The sequence below is a fragment of the Eufriesea mexicana genome, unplaced genomic scaffold (assembly GCF_001483705.2).
Source record: "Eufriesea mexicana isolate 0111107269 unplaced genomic scaffold, ASM148370v2 scaffold13767, whole genome shotgun sequence".
NCBI lineage: Eukaryota > Metazoa > Arthropoda > Insecta > Hymenoptera > Apidae > Eufriesea > Eufriesea mexicana.
The window spans coordinates 162,648-184,256 of record NW_016921263.1 but is presented as its reverse complement, the minus strand read 5'-3'; the positions used below and the strand labels follow the sequence as shown (position 1 = coordinate 184,256).

At 30.4% G+C, this 21,609-nt stretch overlaps 1 protein-coding gene and 2 long non-coding RNA genes across 5 annotated transcripts in view; 1 reads left to right on the top strand and 2 right to left on the bottom strand.

The window, feature by feature from the left end:
• Positions 1–4,992: 4,992 nt before the first annotated feature.
• On the bottom strand, positions 4,993–6,628 carry LOC108553823 (uncharacterized). The gene is made up of 3 exons (XR_001890662.1): positions 6,532–6,628; positions 5,361–5,581; positions 4,993–5,288 (listed from the first exon to the last, which is right to left on the bottom strand). It is a non-coding gene; the product is annotated as an uncharacterized LOC108553823 (long non-coding RNA).
• A 368-nt stretch (positions 6,629–6,996) lies between these two features.
• Positions 6,997–8,156, bottom strand: LOC108553824 (uncharacterized). Its single transcript, XR_001890663.1, has 4 exons — positions 7,961–8,156; positions 7,283–7,625; positions 7,111–7,205; positions 6,997–7,031 (listed from the first exon to the last, which is right to left on the bottom strand). It is a non-coding gene; the product is annotated as an uncharacterized LOC108553824 (long non-coding RNA).
• An 825-nt stretch (positions 8,157–8,981) lies between these two features.
• Positions 8,982–21,609, top strand: part of LOC108553825 (activator of 90 kDa heat shock protein ATPase homolog 1) — a 63,403-nt gene continuing 50,775 nt past the window's right edge. The window contains exons 1-7 of one of the 3 annotated variants that reach the window (XM_017908867.1): positions 8,982–8,991; positions 11,065–11,146; positions 14,345–14,424; positions 15,112–15,305; positions 15,954–16,074; positions 16,547–16,629; positions 16,778–16,915. In XM_017908867.1, the coding sequence (XP_017764356.1) occupies positions 11,067–11,146; positions 14,345–14,424; positions 15,112–15,305; positions 15,954–16,074; positions 16,547–16,629; positions 16,778–16,915 (696 nt within the window). In that variant the 5' untranslated portion in view covers positions 8,982–8,991; positions 11,065–11,066. Of the gene's footprint in view, positions 8,992–10,051; positions 10,186–10,999; positions 11,147–14,344; positions 14,425–15,111; positions 15,306–15,953; positions 16,075–16,546; positions 16,630–16,777; positions 16,916–21,609 lie in introns of those variants that run through there. The other 2 variants (XM_017908866.1, XM_017908865.1) reach the window with 2 other exon arrangements.

The window sequence follows — 21,609 nt, the reverse complement described above, 5'->3', positions numbered from 1 at the left end:
TTCCTTGTTGGCCTCATTAATAAAAGGCTTTTTTCTACAGACACGACCGTTGTACCCGTGTTGCCTAAGAATTCTCCGAATTCTTTCGAGATGAACTTGTGTTCCTGTCTCTTCGTAATGTTCTGCCGCCAATTTCGGAGCACTTAATCGAAGATTTGCTTTAATGTTTCCAACCATTCCTCTTTTTTCTCTCGCAGTTAGAGCGGCTGGTCGACCAGTTTGAGGAATAAAGTCGATACGATCTTCATCCTCAAACCTCCTAACAATGTCAGCGACCGTACTTTTACTGACGTTAAGTAAAGAACCAATGTCGCGGTAAGACTTTCCTTTCCCACGATGAAAAATGATTAATTGACGTAAATCGAACGATGTATTCTTTCCTTTACGATCCATTTCACCGTATTTCAAGCTCAATACTGAAGGATACTGTGGTAACATCGTCGGCTAAAGCTATGTTTGTAAACATTCATCGGTAACTTGCAAAAACATTAACTGCTCGGGAAGAGAAATATCGTAAACGCACAATGTGTCCGAATATTTTTGTGACGTGAAAATAGGGTATCATTTTATTTATAATTTATTATAATAAATTCATACAAATTTATTACATAAAACATATGTCTACATATAATTGAATAAATGTCTTCTCACTAGAAGAAGTATTGAACACGATCCATTTATTATCATCTGCGATACGTGTGGTGGATAATGAAAACTTGAGGATGCCACTTATTAAACTACTTATTAATAATATTAATTTTTACAAAGATTCTCACAACACAACAGTTTTAGATTATTATTCATCGCACATTCTCACGCGGAAAAGGAACATTCACCCATCGTTCGGTCGGACACACACTCACTTGTTCTTCGCGCTTCTTTTGTTTTCCAGTTTTACCATCCATCCACATTCGCTCGTCACCACGCATCACCTCTCATTCATACCAACTTAAAAGCTACACATCCCCACAACACGATCTGATTAATTCAGACATACCCTGGTATCCGAATATTTTCGTGAGTCACTGTATATACAGAAGCTTCCAAAACAGATACAAGGACAAGGTATGTAATCACCTCAAGTGAACATACGACTAAAAAAAGCCTCCCCAAACAAGCTTCAATTTTTACTGCCGAGGCGTACGCCATAGCTGAAGTCCTGAGTTATGCCCACACTAACAACATACACAATCTAGCCATCTTCTAGGATTCCATGAATGTGATCAAAGTCTTATTATTCACAAATAGCAAAAACTATAAAATAATAAGGAACACACTAGAGACCTACACAAAAAATATACAATAATAACAACGTTGATATAAACATTATCTGGACCCCTTCGCACCAAGCTATCGCAGACAACGAAAGAGCCGATACCGCAACAAAAGAAGCCTCCTCACTTCTACTAACTGAACCATTTACCCCAATACCATACCTAGACCGCATCAACCATTTAAAAAAAAAACCATAAAAAAAGAATGGAACAATATATGGACAGATTAACAACTACAAAAAGAAATGAAATACACAATATAATTCAACAATTTCACCAGCAAATGCTGCATCATAACATTAACAGAAAAGGAAAAACAATATTAGCTCGACTAATTGTAAGATGTGTATACACCAAAATTACACACGAATACCTCTTCATGAAATCTGACTCTCCAAACTGTAACCTATGCCAGAACCAACCTACGCTACTAACAACCGAGCCCATCTTATACGACTGTAAAGAAACCGAATCAATCAGACGAAAACACGGTATTAAGCCCGACACAGCCCTAACGTCGGAAGAACACGTAAGACCTACATTAAACTTTCTTAAAGAAATAAAAATGTACCAACAAATATGAAGTTCCAACACTAAATCGTCGCTAATAACCTCGATGTCGATGCGACGTAAAATAGGAACAAAAAACCAAAGATTGACAACGCATATTGTATTCTTGACTTGTTCTTTATTAATCAAGGAAAATATATCGTTTCTGTTAAAATTCTTATAAGCGACTGAACGACTCGAGAATCGAAGAGTTCCTTAATATTACATATTTCGTTTACGGGGAGAATAACCAATTTATAATATAGACCAATCTTTTGTTACGGGCCACCATAGACACAAAGAGCGTGATAAAATGAAGAATATGATAACATATGCAAATAGTACTGTAAGATATTTTTAGAGCTTATTGGGGTGCGATAGTCGAAGTGTTCCTATAGGGATCCCGCACAGCGCAAACGGTCTGAAAGTGCGGTCCTCGAACAACCTCACGCAATACACGCTTGCGGTCCGCATGGTATAAAGTCGCTGTGCACGCACCGCTTCTGCACGGTCGGAAGGACAGTCACTCAGGCGCTGGTCCCATTGCGACTGAAACACGCTCGTACACTCCTCGCAACCGGTTGTGGCTGACAGCCTTCACATCCGGACTCGTCACCCTCGCGTTCCAGCAACGAAATCGCAGAAAAACCTGGCCATTTGTACAGCCAGATCCTCCAGTTGGTCGGAGGTCTCAACGGCCTCGATCAATGTCACGAGTCGCTCTCTTTCAGTCCTTTTAGGACGTCAATAAAAGAAAGGCAATAATCAAGATTTGTATTACCCGAAAGAGGAGGCTAAGGTGAGGCTTATCGAAAGGATGATCTATACATGATCCAAGTTGAAATAGGTGTGAAGATGCACAAATCCAAAGAGTCACATGCATTGAATCTGAACATGGATTGTCAAGATAACTGATTCAGGCAAAGTAAGAGACTTCGATGAAGCGAAAGTCACAGTTTGATACAGAATCATGCTACGTTGTTAAAATGTTAAAGATACTATGCAAGAAGTTCAAGGGAACATAGTCCAGCTAGATATGCGAATTAATACATTCAGATATATGCGAATCCATGCCAGTACAGTCCATCGGAAGAAGTAAATACTTTATAACATTTACCCATGATTTCTCTACAGAATGTATCATGGTCGGTTACAGTAGCTGCACAAAAAGCTACAGGTTGTGGTGCACCAAAGTACGAGATGCAATAACCACCAAACGCGTGAGGTTCAATGAGAATATAATTGGTCATGAATTATTTACAATTTCATATTATACATTTTATATTTGTAGGAAATACCTTTTTATGGTTTCGAGTAATTTTAAAGAAATTAGGCAACGCATTTGGAATTCGGCCCCTTGGGAGGGGCTTCTTAAGGTACTCTGCACTTGGATGACTCCCCAATCCGCAGCTGAAACAACGAATCCTCCCAGTGTCTCTGTGTTGTCCTATTCTCTTCTCGACCATACGTTTCAATTTCCTTTTTTCCATCTATTTATATTTCTTTTTTCTCGTTACCTTGTATTTCTCCATACAGCATAAATAAGTTTTCAATTCTCATATTCGCCATATCATACAGTGTGGTCTTATTTGTCTCATAGTCTTTAACCACTTGCACTACAATTTAACTTTCGGTTGCCGTGCCGCGCTCTACAATATAACATGCGGTAAGGCGTTACATTCACGCCGCACCGCGTCAGCAAGCCGACGTGACGGACACGTCGTTTTTGTTTCTGCGACAAATGCCTATCAACGTGGTATACACGTCGCTGGCGGCTTTGGAACAAAAGCATCTCGACGTGCGTGACACGTCTTTATAGCGCAAGTGGTTAAAACAAAATGTAAATTTCTTCGCCTATTCGTCTAAAGGTACGAGAAATATATCGATGCATCTGAAGTACCTAGACAGCGAATTCGAGCTCGAAATCGTTTTGAACGAGCTCTGCTCGAAAAATATTCCTGACATCCGATTTCAAGCGGTTAGAAATTTTGAAATGCAGATATCAATCCAAAAGGGAAGAAAGTCCCCAATTCATATAGTTCATCTGCCTCCCGACAGCAAAATAGATAACTTAAAACAAATTAAAGTAATACTCCATTCCCTGAATCATTGGGAAAAGATATTAAGGAAAGATGGAATCCAGTGCAAAAGGTGCCAAAGGATAGGCCACATCGCGCTGAAATGCAATCTATTGCAGAATACAGATGCGTAAAATGTAATCTCCAGCATAATCCAGGAGAGTGCGCGTAAACAGACAGGACAGTTGACAAACCCTTTTGCGTTAATTACAAAAGCTTTGGCCACCCCGCTTTCTACAAGAGATGCTCAAAGCTTCAGGAAATGAAACAAAAAATTGGCTAACGGAAACAATTGATCAGAACAAAAAGGGAAAGGAGGGAACCACTAATAAATAAAACGATCGATAAATTTCTTTTATTAAGAAATTTTATTCGTAGGCGAAAAATGAATACAAAATAAAAAATAGATTGAAAAAAAGGTACCAAACTATGGACGGAAAATAGAACCCCGACCTGCAGCGTAGGAATTTTCGGACGTCGCCACTGGACCACAACGCTACTTTAAAACTAATGGAATACATCTGCAGTTACGCAAGTAATAAAACTTCAATCATAAATATCTAAAAAACTACTGAGTAGTTGCTATAATGGTATATTTTCTTCAACTGCATAACGAGATCTACAAAGCTACAAAGTTTTAACCAAATCGGTGACTCGAAGAACTTGCACTCTCCTTGTTAGCCAACCTTGGAGACGGAATATTGGGAGTGGGGTATCTACAGAAGATACATGTATGTTTATATATCCTGTACTTTCATATCTCTTACATTTTATATTTTTATATTTTGTATATTTTTGTACTTTTTGTATTTTTTTTGTATATTACTTTGTATATTTCATACAGTTAAAGTCTTCTACGAAATAAAGTAATTTTTGTTTAATATTTGACATGCATAAAATCGAATTAATTTAAATAAAAAAGTCGAAAAAATATTTCGTCCTCACGAGGAATCAAACCCTAATCAACAGGGTACAATTCCAAAACGCTACCTTCACGTCGCTATTTGCCTTGGTGACTAACGTGATTAATACTTGACTTATTTATGTAATCAATTTTTAATTACGAATATCTAAAAAACTGTTGAGTTCCTGCCCATATAATGGTATGTATTCATAAATAGGGGAATCAGATCTATCAATACGCAAAGTTTCAACCAAATCACTGACCTGAAAGCTTTGCACTCTCCTTGTGAGTTATGGGATTTTTAACCCTCCTGGTGTTCCACACTTCGGTGGCAAGTGAGGCATACTGTTAAATTAGCCAAATTCCATCTCAGGAGAATCATTGGAGATGATTCACTAATCACGTTTCAAAAATTCTACACTCTATTAGCACAGATTGTGACTATGTTAAACTCTCGACTGCTCTATCCTTTTTCTGAAGACCCTGAAAACATTCAAGTATTAACATCAAGGTACTTTCTAACTATTTCTGCTTTAAATTCTATTCCACAATCACCTTCAACTCGGCTCAATACTTTCAGACTTTTCAGATATCAACCAAACAGGAAGATGCTCGAATATTTCTGGGCAAGGTGATTGCAATAATATCCTTCGAGACTTCAAGAGATGCACAAGTGGCATCAGAAAGACTACAACATCGTGGAAGATTCCATCGTTCTTCTCATTAAGAAGAGACAATCAAGTGGGTTAGCATTAGCCAAAGTAGTCAAACTGCATCTAAGTGAGAATGAACTATGCAGAGTTGCTACCATCAGAACTTTAACAACTACTCTAACCAGATCTACCATGATACTAAGTCTCCTGTGATGTGTGTGTGTGTGCGCGTGTGCGCGTGTGTAAGCGAGCCCTTGTATAGTTCCTTGTATATGGACTTAAAATTACATGTACATAATTATGTACATGTTAAGCAAGGGCCGACTGTTTCAGCTGTCTTTGACAGTTGGCGACTCTGTTCATTCATATCGTAATTCTCAAAACGGTAATCAGTACGTCATGAATCTTCAACGTATCAAAATCGATCAAATTGGTGCAAACGTGCCGAAGTGTACCAAATGGCAATAAGAATTACTGTAGTAGTTAAATTAGTATTTTGTCCGAGGTATTTTACAGAATTACCAAACCGTTTGTTTTTATGCGCAATTAAATTTACTTTATCAAAAACAACTTTCTTTCTCTTTACATTAACTATTCTGCTATTTAAACTATTTTATCACCATCCTGGTCTTTAATCTTTAATCTAACTCTAAATTAATTCCTAAACAATATACATCTTAATATTTTACTCATCATCAAATTTTATAATATACATAAAAAATTTATACTACAAAAATATCAGGAGAATCTTCTTCTTCTTAATTTACTTATATCACATTTGAATTCATTTTACAATTTCTCTGTTCCTTGCTGAATTAATCACAGTTTGATATTTACATATAAACATTATTTATATACATTCTTCAAATATAAAGAGTATAAAGAGTATAAAACAAAAAAATTATATTTTTTACTGTAGTATTAAAAGAACTAGGGTATTGTTCAAGTTCTGAATGTCTTTCAAAACCATCAAATGCAATTGTATCAGCTTCCATATTTTTCTAAATAAAGAATCTGTATACGTAAAAAGAAATGAAGGTTATCATTTTTAAAGTTGCGATGTGTTTTCTTACATTTATTCAGCATGCTTGTTTAATTCTTGATTTTTTTCTAAGAATCGAAGAACTTCATTTCATTGTATTATGTTTACTTGAGTTACATGTTGCTTTAAATAAGATACTCCTCTTGATTTTACTGGAAAATATGGAAAACTTGTTTCATTTTCCTAAAAATAAATTATTAATCATTTAGAACAAATACTAAAAATAATTTAAATATGTATAATTCAAATATTACCATATTACAAAAATAATAAGTTATTGTAATTATTGTTATGGCAGATTGCTTCTCTTCTTTTTGATCTATATCTACTTTCCTAGTTTCTATGTTATTAACAATTTTTTCAATTTCATTTTATTTTGTGTCATCGTTGAAGTTAATATTTGATATATTCACTATTTTTTAATTAAATTTAACCGTTTTTTGCATTAAAGGCATCTCTTTTTCTAACTTTTCAACTTTATTGCATATGAACATCTTTCCGCTTTCATAAATTATTATATCTTCAAATTTTCTATGAATAATATATAACAGTAAATATGGTATCTATATACTATGCAAGAAAAATACACAGAATTATATAATTTAATTACCTTCTCATGACATATGTATGTAATAATTGTATTTAGATTATATGTTCTTCAAATCATTTTATCCACATCTTCTGTAGGAGCTTCAAGTAATATTTCTATGCTTAAACAAAAAATATATTTATCAAACTATATTTACATATTTAGATATAAAATGCTATAAATTATCACATACTTTTTTGTAATTTTCAATCTCTTTTTGCAACTGTTCGACTTCTCCTCTTCTCTCTTCTATCCTTAAATTTTGTTTTTGGAAGTATTTAATTTATTCTTTGGGAGCATAAATAGTTGCTACTTTTCCCACTTATTTTACTGTCTAATTTTCATACTTCTCTTTTTAACTCGTGTTCTTTCTCTATTCTCTCAGTTTCTTCTATATAATTTTTAATATCCTTCTCTTTCAACATAATCAGCAAATTTAGTCTATCAATCTTATCTTGCAACGAGTAAAATTCAAATATAGTCTATGAATTTTATTCGATGTAGTCTTTTCCCTATATTGTGGGCATATTTCTGATCTGCATAAAGAATGTTAATAAATTTATGAAAACAATTACATATTTCTTAAAATATAAAAAATGTAAACATTATGTACTAAAGTAAAAACATTATTCTATTTTGAAATTTGATATATTTATATAAAATTTTTAACCGAAAAGAATATGAAACATTTTTACCTTTCTAGCCATTGAATTAAACAAGCAAAATGAAAAATATGGTGAACGAAAAATATTATAAGAAGGAACTAACAAATAACTGCATATTATAACAGATAATATTCCTTTTTATACAAACTTAAATAATTATTATGTGTAAATACGAAATTATAGATAAGCACTTATACACTACATACGAAGTTATAACCCATATTTTTGTTGACACTATATTATGGATTTTAACTTAGTTCCAACGTTCTTTGAACCAGTTAACTGCAAAATCTATCAATACCCGTTAATCAAAATCTCTATTCTGGCGCGTTGAAGTGTATTACATCAGTGCTTGATTTTAACCCCTCACAGAGAGTAGAATTTTGAAAACCCACCTTCGCAGTTAATTGGTTAAAATAAATTTAATGTAAGTGAACATACTATAAATGTTTGATGTTCCAAATTATTATATAAGACACCACGTGCATTTCAAACTAATCATTACATGTATTGTATAACCATTATATGTACATATATTAAAAATTATTTTTTAATATTATTTAAAAATTATGTATTTTGAAAATAAAATCAATTACAAACACAATCAATATTTAAGTCATAGAATTTCCAATTATATGTAAACAAATATTATTTAGACTTTCATTATTTGTTTTAAATTAATTCGATTTTACTACGAAAGGTTTTATTTTTTTCGTTTCTTTTACCTAAAGTATTTTTTATTTATTGTATAATTTTAAAACATTCTTTTCCGGAATCAATTAATATCCTTTTCTATCTAGAAGAACTTTGCAATTTTTTATTTGACATTTTATAGATTTTAGGTAGTAATAAATTATATCATTTTATCATTCAATCATTTATCTAGGAGTTGTCTAGTAACTATATGTTTTTAAATTTAGTTTCCTCTCTAGAATAATTTTACTGTTATACGTTTACGAAATTTCTAGAAGGATTCTATATCCCCACCATTATAACATGTTTCCTTAGAAATTTCGAGTTTCGCGTGGACGTTTGCAGTTTCACGTTATTTATTTGTTCAAAAAATTTTTGACATTTAACGTGTTTCGATTTTTCTAGAAATAGTTATCTTATTATAAAACGATGTATTAAGTTATAATTAAATAATTCAAATAAGTTATAATTAAATCGAATTGTAAATAAATAGAAAGTGATTGACAAATTCTTTTTCTAGTCGTAACAGTTTCTGAGAATATTGGTAAGTGAAACAACTAGTATTGTGTAAAACATAAAATATTTTCCTTTATAGGAAACGTTTGTTGAACGAATATAAATTGTAGGTTATGCTTCGTATATATTTACATTGCTCCGATTTTTATGCAAGTAGAAGTCGATTGTTTTACGGTTTCGTTGTTTTTCATGTAACTACACTTTAATTTAATTCTAATTATGTTACTTTATTGGCAATTTGAAGATAATCAAAAATTGAATAATTACATTTTAAAAAGCGAAAAAAATCGAAATTTAGTTAACTTCGTCTATTAACGTTTCGTTATTTCATTACATATAAATGTTCATAGTAGACTTTAATTTCGATTTATAATTTATTTAATTAAAATAGTTGAACAAATAATGAAATTTAGGTTTTGTAGTACTAGTTGTCAGTTTTTAAATCTAAATCGTTTATTTCTAAAACTGTACATTTCTTTTGTGTCATTTTTCACTATGATTGAAAATAGTATCATAAATCGATTATTATAATCTATAGAATTTAGTTATATATGTTAAAATATACAATTTGTTAGGAAGTACATATTAAACCCCAAAAATAGTTAAATTTTTCCAATTATATGTAAACAAATATTATTTAGACTTTCATTATTTGTTTTAAATTAATTCGATTTTACTACGAAAGGTTTTATTTTTTTCGTTTCTTTTACCTAAAGTATTTTTTATTTATTGTATAATTTTAAAACATTCTTTTCCGGAATCAATTAATATCCTTTTCTATCTAGAAGAACTTTGCAATTTTTTATTTGACATTTTATAGATTTTAGGTAGTAATAAATTATATCATTTTATCATTCAATCATTTATCTAGGAGTTGTCTAGTAACTATATGTTTTTAAATTTAGTTTCCTCTCTAGAATAATTTTACTGTTATACGTTTACGAAATTTCTAGAAGGATTCTATATCCCCACCATTATAACATGTTTCCTTAGAAATTTCGAGTTTCGCGTGGACGTTTGCAGTTTCACGTTATTTATTTGTTCAAAAAATTTTTGACATTTAACGTGTTTCGATTTTTCTAGAAATAGTTATCTTATTATAAAACGATGTATTAAGTTATAATTAAATAATTCAAATAAGTTATAATTAAATCGAATTGTAAATAAATAGAAAGTGATTGACAAATTCTTTTTCTAGTCGTAACAGTTTCTGAGAATATTGGTAAGTGAAACAACTAGTATTGTGTAAAACATAAAATATTTTCCTTTATAGGAAACGTTTGTTGAACGAATATAAATTGTAGGTTATGCTTCGTATATATTTACATTGCTCCGATTTTTATGCAAGTAGAAGTCGATTGTTTTACGGTTTCGTTGTTTTTCATGTAACTACACTTTAATTTAATTCTAATTATGTTACTTTATTGGCAATTTGAAGATAATCAAAAATTGAATAATTACATTTTAAAAAGCGAAAAAAATCGAAATTTAGTTAACTTCGTCTATTAACGTTTCGTTATTTCATTACATATAAATGTTCATAGTAGACTTTAATTTCGATTTATAATTTATTTAATTAAAATAGTTGAACAAATAATGAAATTTAGGTTTTGTAGTACTAGTTGTCAGTTTTTAAATCTAAATCGTTTATTTCTAAAACTGTACATTTCTTTTGTGTCATTTTTCACTATGATTGAAAATAGTATCATAAATCGATTATTATAATCTATAGAATTTAGTTATATATGTTAAAATATACAATTTGTTAGGAAGTACATATTAAACCCCAAAAATAGTTAAATTTTTTAATTTTATTAATCCCCCCAAATATAACTTAATATTATAATATTTTTTATATTGAGGAAACTTTCCTGCTACATTCAGAACCTGAGTATTTTTAGTGATTTGTCTGAATTTAAATTTGTTTAAGTTCCTATTTTGTTAAAATTTTTAACAAAATTATTACATTTGTAATAATATTTCAATTTTTATAAAAATGTGTTGCTGATAACTACTGATATCATTTTATGTTTTAGAGATAAATATTTAGTTCAGTTGATATATTTGAACGCTACCATATTGTGAATTTTTCATTTCTAAGCCATGGCTAAGTGGGGCGAAGGAGATCCAAGATGGATTGTTGAAGAAAGGCCTGATGCTACTAATGTAAATAACTGGCATTGGTATGATAAAATATATATATATAACTATTTCAGTCCATTTTGTTTTAGAATCATCTAGGATAAATCTAATAAAGTGTACCAAATTGCTTTCTCAAAACACCCACTGCATATTAACTTTGATTATTATTTTTATTTTCAATTAAATAAGGTATAAGTGAATACTAATGGGACTAATTATTTCATATTTTTTTTTTTAAGTTTCTTCCAAAGAAATTGATTGTTTGTCATAATTCTTTAATATAAGAGTTAACTATACAGAATATAAGGAAAATGATTTAGGTAAATGTTATTTTTATCTAGATTACATCATTTTAAAAATATAAAAAGGAATTATGACACATCAAATGATTAGCTTCTTTGTTTCATATAATAAGAAAAAAATATAGTATAGAAAAATATGATCATATATTTTAATTTCTCCATATATAGTAAATAAGCTTATTTATGCACTAATATAATAAATTAAATGTTTCATGTAATATAAAAATTACTTATAATTAAAATAATTTTACTGTTGTACATTGAAGTTCAATGTATTGGGTTGGCAAGAAAGTACTTTCGGTTTTTTAGTGTGAAATAAAACTCAATTTTTTCTATACAGTAAATGAACTTTAATCGGTCAAATATCTTCCATTCTATTCAATGACCTTTTGCCATCTTTCTGGTAACTTCATGATCCCGTGCTCATAGAATTTCTGGTCCTTATCTGCAAAAAACTTAACCAAGTGCGTAAATCTCAGAAGGTCGACCAGAACGTTGTGGGTATCTTTCAGTGAAAAATCTTCGGAACGAAATTTTTTAAACTAATTCTGACACGTGCGTTCTGTTAAACAATCAACACCATAAACTTCTCATGTCTCTTTGTGAGTCTCAGCCACATTTTTGCCTTTATGAAAATAAAAAAGTAAAATGTGTCGAAAATGCTTATTTTTGCACTCCATGTTAATACTGACCGTGAACTGACAGTTATAAAAGAAATTACACGGAATTTCACGAAATAGCAACGTAAAGGTATCAACTACTACATCTCAAAAGAAAAAAATTCTAACATTGACAAAAGAATAACTAAACAAGCATAACATTATTTACTGATGCAAACCAAAATTACTTTCTTGCTAACCCAATAGTATATCTTTTAATTTTCCAAATATAATCTTTTATTCTTTTAAACTTGTTTTTAACTTCTTTTTTAAAAATATTACTTACATTTTTAAAATATGAACTGTATATGAAAATATTTCTTTGCATTTTATAAAAAGTTTTTCATATTCTTGATTAATTATTTCAATAAGAAATTAATTTTTTGTTATATTTTTTTCTTTGTAACTCTTATTTGAATGATGTATTGAATTTTATAATTTCCAGTATTATATTATTTAATAAAGAATTTGGATTATTCCAATTTTTTGTTACCAAAGTCATATTTTAAAAATGTGATATTTTTAACAGCATTGAAAGAAATGCAGCATCGATCTATAAATCAATTAAGAGATCTCTACATAACTTCCAAGTAAAAAATACTTTTGAAATTGAAATTAATTTTAATTCCGTTACGTTTAATAATAGAAATACGGATAATGCATTTTTGTAGGTTAAAGTGTCAAAATTGATGATGGTCATTGCATTATTTATAATTGTAGTATAACATGCAGAATATTATTTTATTGATATATGAATCTTACATAATGACTGGACTGCAGATTTTTATTCCGCTAAAACATTTCCAAATGTGCAAGAAATATGAAAACAATATGTAAAAAAATATGCAGGAAATTAATAAATAATATGTAAGGAATACACAGAAAATTTGCAAATATGTTAACATTTTGCAAGATATATTCATATATTTTTCAAGGTTTAGTGATTTTATTATTGTTTCATATATCATAATTTGCGTTACAATATATAACAATCATTTTCTGAAGGTTTTCTACTATGGAGGTTGTGAGAAAAAATTAACTTATAAATGGGAAATAATCTTTTTATGTCATAAGATGTGACTGGTACATATTTCAAGTTGTTTGCGCATTGTGCTGGCATATTTTCTGGCTGTTCTATAGATGTACCATTTAAAATTTATATATAGCCGATCGATATACAGTATTATTGTTTTCTATTTATATTTCTTATTATAAGTGAGAGATGGGATGCTGTATTACTGATTGTGAATTCAAATTATACTAAGCAACTTTATTATAAAACAATCATATGTAAGTTATGCCATGTAACATAGAAATATCATGATATATGAATTGTTACAAAGATAAAAAAAGACAAATATGTAAAATATGTAGAAAACATGTAACATATTCAGTCATTAGCTTTATACGCAAAATATAAACAATAACAAAAATATGTAGTTGCATAAAAATTCATAATCTATTAATGATATTTAATATTAAAAATTAACGAAAAATTATAGTGAACAAAATGTCTTTGAATATGTGTGCGATATTGGCTTAATATCTGTTTTTGATTCATTTGTTTGATTCATGTTTATTAATAGACAATATTCCAGAACTATGGAAAAGCATTTATATTCATTAGTTTCCTGGGAAAAGCTTCTGGTGTTGTAGGTTCTCTGGATTATAGTTATTATAATTTTAGTGAGGTTAGTGAATTAGTGAACATTATTGGTTAATTTTCATTATAGCAGAGGTTTCAGTAAATAAATTTAGAATTTTTATTTGAATATTATCTGCTTGAAGGTTATAAATAATTCTAGTCTTAAAGTATATTTAAAATTTCTATTTTTTAAACTTATAGTATGTGCTTTTGGAAATAATACTTTTATTATTTATTTGTGTAGATAGAAAAATATGACTATGCACATCTTAATATTTTATTAGTCATAAAGTTCTGTAATAGAATTCTATAATATATGTATATAAACGATTTTTAATATAAAAATATCAGGAGAAATTTTTATTTGATTTATTTATGTCATATTTGACTACATTTTATAATTTGCTCAGTTTCTTGCTGAATTAATCACAATTTGATATTTACATATAAACATATATAATTTCAATTATATAGAAATATATATCATATTTTTGTATTATAATTTCAATAAATGTGTCCAAACTTGGAAACTACATTAATTTATTCTTTACTTTGTAAAACAAAAATTATGTGGAATATATTATTACAGTTAATAATATTTATCAAATAAGACTTATAATAATATTTTTTAAGGACGGAGAAAAATGCTTGTTCTTGGTCCCAAGAGAAAATAAAGGAACTATTTACCAATATGAAAATGGAAGGAGATGATGGTTCGTATCTTTCTTCTTTGCTGATTAAGTAATAATAAAAATATATAATAGCAATATTATTAATAAATACATTTAATCCTAATTGAATTTATAAATGTTTCTAAGTTTAAAAAAAAATTAAGTGAACAAAATGAAATATATAACTATAGAAAACTATTAAAGGAATTAAAATTTCAAGTCTATAGTTATATTAACATTTCATCTATCTCTTGTGTATATATATATTTGTGTATAATTATCATTTTTAATATAATATATAGTATAATAAATAGTAATAGTAATAAATTAAAAATGCCGAGAATGAAAGTAATAAAATAAAATAAAATTATTAAATAGTTATATACATTTAATATTAAACATGCAGGGTAATAAAAAAAAACTTTCAGATTTTAGATGTCTTCGATGGTATTTGCCAAATGAATAAAAAATCTCATAATACATACATACATGGATTTGAAAATAACATTTTAAATTTTCTGATTTGAAGATGTTAAGCATATATGAAATTAGAAGGCGAGCATCTATAATGTAGTATTTCTATGCATAATTGTTTATAACTTTGAAAATATCAATTTCTTGGCCCATGTTTATTCAAACCTTTTTTATTCACTTGATGAATACCTTAAGAATTACACATTTTTAAAAAATCATACTGTATATATTATGTAATGAAATTATTATTTTTAGTTTCTTGTACAGTAGCAGAAGTAGAGAAATGTGAAGGTGAGGCAATGGCAAATAATCGAAAAGGTAAATTAATTTTCTTTTACGAATGGAATATTGTTTTGAAATGGATGTCCAATAAAAAATCTGATAAGAAGATTGAGGGTAAAATAAACATTCCAAACCTCTCTGAGGAAAACAATATTTCTGAAGTAGACGTAAGTATTTAAAATACATCCATAGAATATAGTTATATATAACTTTAGATTCCCAAATATCATCTCATAGATACTAATTGTAATACAGATTAACTATAGCAAAAAGTATATTTTTATTTCTACAAAAAGGAAAGCTTAATTAATTGAGTATCAAGGAGTGATATTTTATTTTTTAATTTCTTGCTTAGATATTACCATGAAATATTAGCATATGTGGTTTAAGTTAAGTTGTGTTTCTTTATTAGTAGATATTTTTAATGCTTACTTATTGTAAGCTATGTAATGTTTATTAAACATAACTTGTGTTGCTCTTTTCCTTTTTCTCTGTTTTTGGATTCCTTCTTGACCTATTTGTATCATTAACATATATATTGTATTGTCAATGTGTGTTTCATTTGCATAATAAACAGCTGATATATGTTGCATATTACTTATATACTTGTATTATTTTCCAACAATATTTTATAGTTTTCCACATGACACTTAACTAATTAAGTAATAAAAAAAAAAGTTTGTACTTGTTATAACTTAATATTAATGTAATAAATTTATAAAATATATTTTGATATTATTTAAATTTCATTTTTAATAAAATATTTCTAAAGATGTTCAGTGTAACAAAAAAAAAAAAAACATTCTTTTCAACAGATTGAAATTACTTTGGAAGATAGCACAGATGAAGGTGAAGCAGTAAAACATTTCCTACATACAAAAGGAAAGGAATTTATTAGAGATAAATTGAAAAAATATGTTTCTTCCTTAAAAGAAGGTAAATTAAAACTATGAATAATATCCTTTAATAGTTTATACATGATATACATTTCCTTTGATATTATAAAAATTTAAGTTCGTTCAATGTAAACTATAAGAAAAAAAAAGAATGTATTTCTTCATTATCCATTGATAAATGTTATATGAAACTCTTGCATCATGTCAAATTATATAGAGAGCTATATATTTATACAGAAATGTAAAATTTGTATAATTATATTAGTTGCGTAAATGGTTATTAAATGCTTGGTGTAATATATTTTCTGAATTAATAAAAATACTTAGTTTATTAAAAATATAAAATTTGTTAATTCTATTTACAAATTGTAAGCATTTATAATAATTATTTAAATACAGCTGTACTTTTATTAAATTGCCATTTTGATGATTACTTTGAATTATGTATTATTATTACATAACTTTTGTATTTTCTTTTATTCTCACTAATACAATTTTTTACTTTTTATTAGAATTTACAGTTGGAATGATTTTACCTAAGAAAGATAGCGTAAAAGAAAATATTTCAAATATCACTTCCGGATTCAATGCAAAAGTAAGTATGGAAAAATGATTTGTGTTGTGTCATACTTGTTATATTGAATGTAATTCGAGAATTTTTAAATATTTTAATCCATTTTTTTTAGTTAGATATTATGTTTTTCAAATTATACAGTTAATTAATCTATAATTAATTGTTACAGATGCAAATGAGCTCTACTATATTATCATCAAATAATAAAAAGGAATTAGGCTGTAAGATTTCAACGACGACAATTAAGCAACAGCAGAAATTTCAGTGTAGGGCCGAAGAATTTTATAAAGCTTTTATGACATTTGAGGTAAATTCATTATGATCATTATTATTCGATAAATTTTCACCTTTAAAATGTAATATAAGTTTTAAGTATATATTAAAGGTAATAGTTGAGACCATTGATAAGTTTGACACAAAAATTTGTCAAAAAATGCTATATTTTGGTATAAATAAGAAACATAGTCCGAAGGAAATTAAAAAACTAAGGTGTTTTTACTATTTTTTTACAAAAGGTATAAAACTTGGAAAAACTATAGAATGTGTGGATCGATTTCGATGATTTTGAATTTATTATAGCGGACGAATTTTTGAACAATTTTTATTTGTATAGTAATTGTCGTTTGGTTTTAGTTTCCGAAATATTTGAAAAAATTGTTGGTACAACTACATTGAATTTTGAATGTACGTGTATATTGTGAATGCGTTGTGTCTATAAAAGATCGCCACTAGTCTGGTGTATATAGGGACTGTTTCACGCAACTGGATGGAAGTGTTTCTAAAACCTTTAAAACTAAATTTGGGGATAGAAAAAATGTTAGAGTGCAGAAGTGAACAGTATTGCATGTTCTATATTTCTGAATCACTTTTGTGCATTCTTATGTATTAATGCATTTGCATCTTTCTTAAATGCAACTATTTTTTCTTGTATAAATCAATTCTTTGATTCGTTTCAATCGTTTTCAAACGAATATGTTATTTCTTCTTTAGTATCCTTGTGTCGGTTAAAACTCAAGTGTAAAAATGTGTTATACCGTGCACGAGAAAATTGACATAAAAAACGATTTTCATTTATACTGAAAACCAATATTATTTGTGTAGCGTCCTATGTATCGAATCTCTTCGATCTCCAAGAACGTTATCACGCGGCAAATTAATATTACGTGATTAGTTTTGTAATATTAAGGATTCCGAGTGTGATGTTAAAATAGAGTGTTTATTTACAGTAAAAGTATACAATAGTTATAGTAGAGACGTTTATCGGAGTACCGTTTCGAACACGCGTTTATAAGTATATGTACGATGTTTCAGTGATTGGTGTCGAAGACCAATTGACTTCCCAATTTTAGTCTGTCTTGTGTCTCGTCATGTCCTGTCCGGTGTTTTCTTCAGTTTGGTTCTGATTGGTTAAGATAAATATTAGTGGTGGAAAAGTAAAGATTTTTGATTGGACAGAGGGTGTGACGGAAGGACCTTTGGCTGAGAAGTAGGGAACTGTCAAGGAGCCGATTTTCGATGGTCAGTGACGTGATTTACAAGTGGTGTCCGTCCGTCGCGTTGGTGGGTCTGTCGCACGTGGGTCCAATCTGTCGGGTGTGGTACTTGTAAATTTTCTGAACTTTTGCATTTAGATATATGACTTAATCTGTTGAGAGGGCGGCGAGACACGTTTAACCCTCGGCGTAACAGTCGTAATACAAAATAAGTCTTTAGAATTATCGGAAATTAAAGTAAGAGTTATGCTATGAAAACGCTCTCCGGGACGGAACATGTTCTTCCCCCCTTTGAACGGTATCACTGTTCAAAAATTTAGATATTAGTTACATATTGTAAGTGGAAATTATACAGTGAAGAACACAAAAAAGGGTATATTTATTAAAGTTTATCAGGTGGTTCTTCTTCCGGGTAAAGGGGCTAGCTTCTTCACACACCTCTTGTATAAGCCGGTAGCGGTTTTTAACCGTTACTACTCGGACAACTCCGTCGCCCCCTTGGTGGAGCTCTATGACACATCCTAATGACTAATGCAGTGGTGGTTGATTATTCTCCTTTAATATCACAATGGTGTCCTTTTCAATTTTGGTTCCTGATATGTGCCACTTATGCCGTACTATCCGCTGATTTAAGTATTCCTTATACCACCTAGCCCAAAAGTGCTGCTTGAGTTTCTGTATGTGTTGCCAGGATGATAACTGATTAGATGATGTTGTTAAGTCAATTTCGGGCAAACTTCACAAGGAGTCTCCAATTAAAAAGTGTCGTTGAGATCTGTTGATATTGGAGTTAGAGGACGAGAATTCAATATGGCTTCTGTCTCAATTACATAAGCATTCAGATTCTCGTACGTAAATAGGGTTTCCCCTACTACTTTTTTCATATGGTGCTTGAAGGATCTGACAGCAGCTTCCCATAATCCGCCAAAATGCGGTGATCTTGGAGATATCGGGTGTCATTCATCTGCTAGAAGGTGGGCTGTTCTTTCTCTATAATTAGATGATTTTAATAGGTTTATAATCTCAATATATTCGTACCTGGCTCCCTTGAAATTAGTGGCATTGTTGCAGTTGTCGGATAGTACGACACTTACCTTTTCTTGCAATAAATCTTTTAAGCGCTGCAATAAAAGTCTTTGTGGTAAGATCACTTACCAACTCTATGTAGACAGCCTTGGTGGTTACGCATATAAAAATGGCGACGTATGTTTTAATTTTTCTTTGATTCCTGTGACGCTTCTCTCTAATATACATTGATCCACAGTAATCTAACCCTACATTGGTAAAGGGGCGAGTTTCAGTGACTCTATCCGCGGGGAGCGCACCCATTTTGTACTTATATTCTGACAGTGTCATCCGCGTACAAATGATACATCTGCGAATAACACGGCGTGTCTGATTACGTCCGTCTATTGGCCAACAGTTCTCTATGACTGCATACAAGGTGCCCTGCTCCCCAGCACGATAGTTTTTAAGATGCTCGTATCCGATAATCAAGTCAGTTATTGGGTGCGATCTGGGTAAAAGAACGGGATATCTTTGCGCGTATGGTATGTTTGCGTTCTTCATTCTCTCGCCAACCCCTAGAATCCCCGCCTTATCCAGAAATGGGTTTAACGATTCCAGCTTGGAGTCAGGCAGCAGTTCCTTCATATGCTGCAAACTATAGATTTCCCTGGAAAAAAACTTGGTTCTGCAGCATCTTATGTATGCACATCGTTGCCACCCTTATCTCAGAAGGTTGAAGCGTTTTCATATTTCTTCTGCCCCCTTGACAATTATTTTTGAAGCGTAGACAATACGCAATTGCGCGTTTAAGTTTAATCAGCGATGAGTATCTTATTAAAAGATTATTGCGGCCGTTTGTTGTATCGAGTACAGTTTGCTTTCGTTGTTCCGGAATCTCAGACAGAGTTCTGAACTTCGTTTTCGGCAAATGAGACTCGTCTTTGTTCAGCCAAGTCGGTCCATTAAACCATACTTCATTGGCTACGAAGTGCGGTACCAGTTGACCTCTTGATAAGGCATCTGCGGGATTATCTAACGATGATACGTGCTTCCAATCTTTTGCTGATGTACTGTATTTCGGCAACACGGTCTGCGACAAATGTCTTTAATGTCTAAGCTGCCGATTTAATACAGCGAAGAACTATTGTCGAATCGGACCAAAAAACTATTTTATCGAATTCAAGTTTGAGAATCCTTTTTACGGTTTTGCACAGGTTGACCAATAAAACCGTTGCGCATAGTTCCAGTCTGGGTATGGTGATAGTTTCAAGGGGAGCCATTCGGGATTTTGAGCAATCCTAATAATAAATAATTGTGACTCCGTTGTTGGATTATACACTCCGTGTATAAATAATGGTGTCTTCCTCGCAGTTCCAATGAATCCGTAAAGCCTTTATAACTGCGCTTCCATCTTGATATAATCGGCGATTGGTTACATTCTCAGGAAGAGCATCCAGGAGATGTTTGTTGTTCGAGCACCACTGCCGCAAATGAAAACTTCCCTTTCTCAAGAGCTTAATAAGTTCATCCCGAATTTCGCAAGATTCTTCTAGGGTTTCCGCACTTTGTAAATGTTTCTGTTTGTAAATTGTCAATATAAAAATCCCTTAAAAGTATTGCCGCTGCCTTTGGATAATTGTCTATCTCATCTTCGGCTAATTGTTGTAAACTTCGTACTGCCAGGAACGGCGAGCATGTTAATCCAAATGGAAGCGTATTCAATTGATACGTCTTGATCGTTTCATCAGGTTCTCTTCGTCATGAGATACGTAAATACTTACGATTTTCAGGATGTACTATTACCTGAAGAAACATCTTTTCTATGTTGTCCGCAGAAAGAACATAATTATGGGTACGGAAACACGTTACAATAGAGAATAGGTCCTCTTAGATCGTTGGTCCAGCCATTAACACTAAACGTACCGGTATTTTGCACCTAGCTATTCTTACCACGAGGGGTCATTTCACCTCTTATCAAATAAACGTTGATTTTCTGAAAGAAATTTCTAATTTATTAAAGGAAATAATTTTCCACGTAATTTCTCATTTCTAATAAAATAATCAAACACATATTTTTATTTCTGTAAACAAAATAATCGGTTAAATACATTTTTTTTTACAGGTGATTGGTGTCTGCTTCGTGCATTTCCCACAGACAAATCTTTTACAAATTGCACAATTTTGCTGGTTGGATTGCACAATGGAGCTGATTGATTCTTGTTGATTTTCCTTTTCCTCTTCCTGAAAGTTGTGGTATTCTGCCATGAGCTCATCTGTTAATTGCAACAGAAAATGTTGCCTTGATATTTTCAACCCAGTTGTTTTCTGATCCATGCAGTATCCATGCATTAATTCCAGCGAAATGCAAGATGTTAAAAAATAGTTGTACAGGCCATCTGTACATCTACTGCATTTGGATTTGACGCTATATTTTCACGGCATTTGGTCAACCATATCGACTCCAAATTTAGTTTTAAATATAATAAGTGCATTTTGTTTC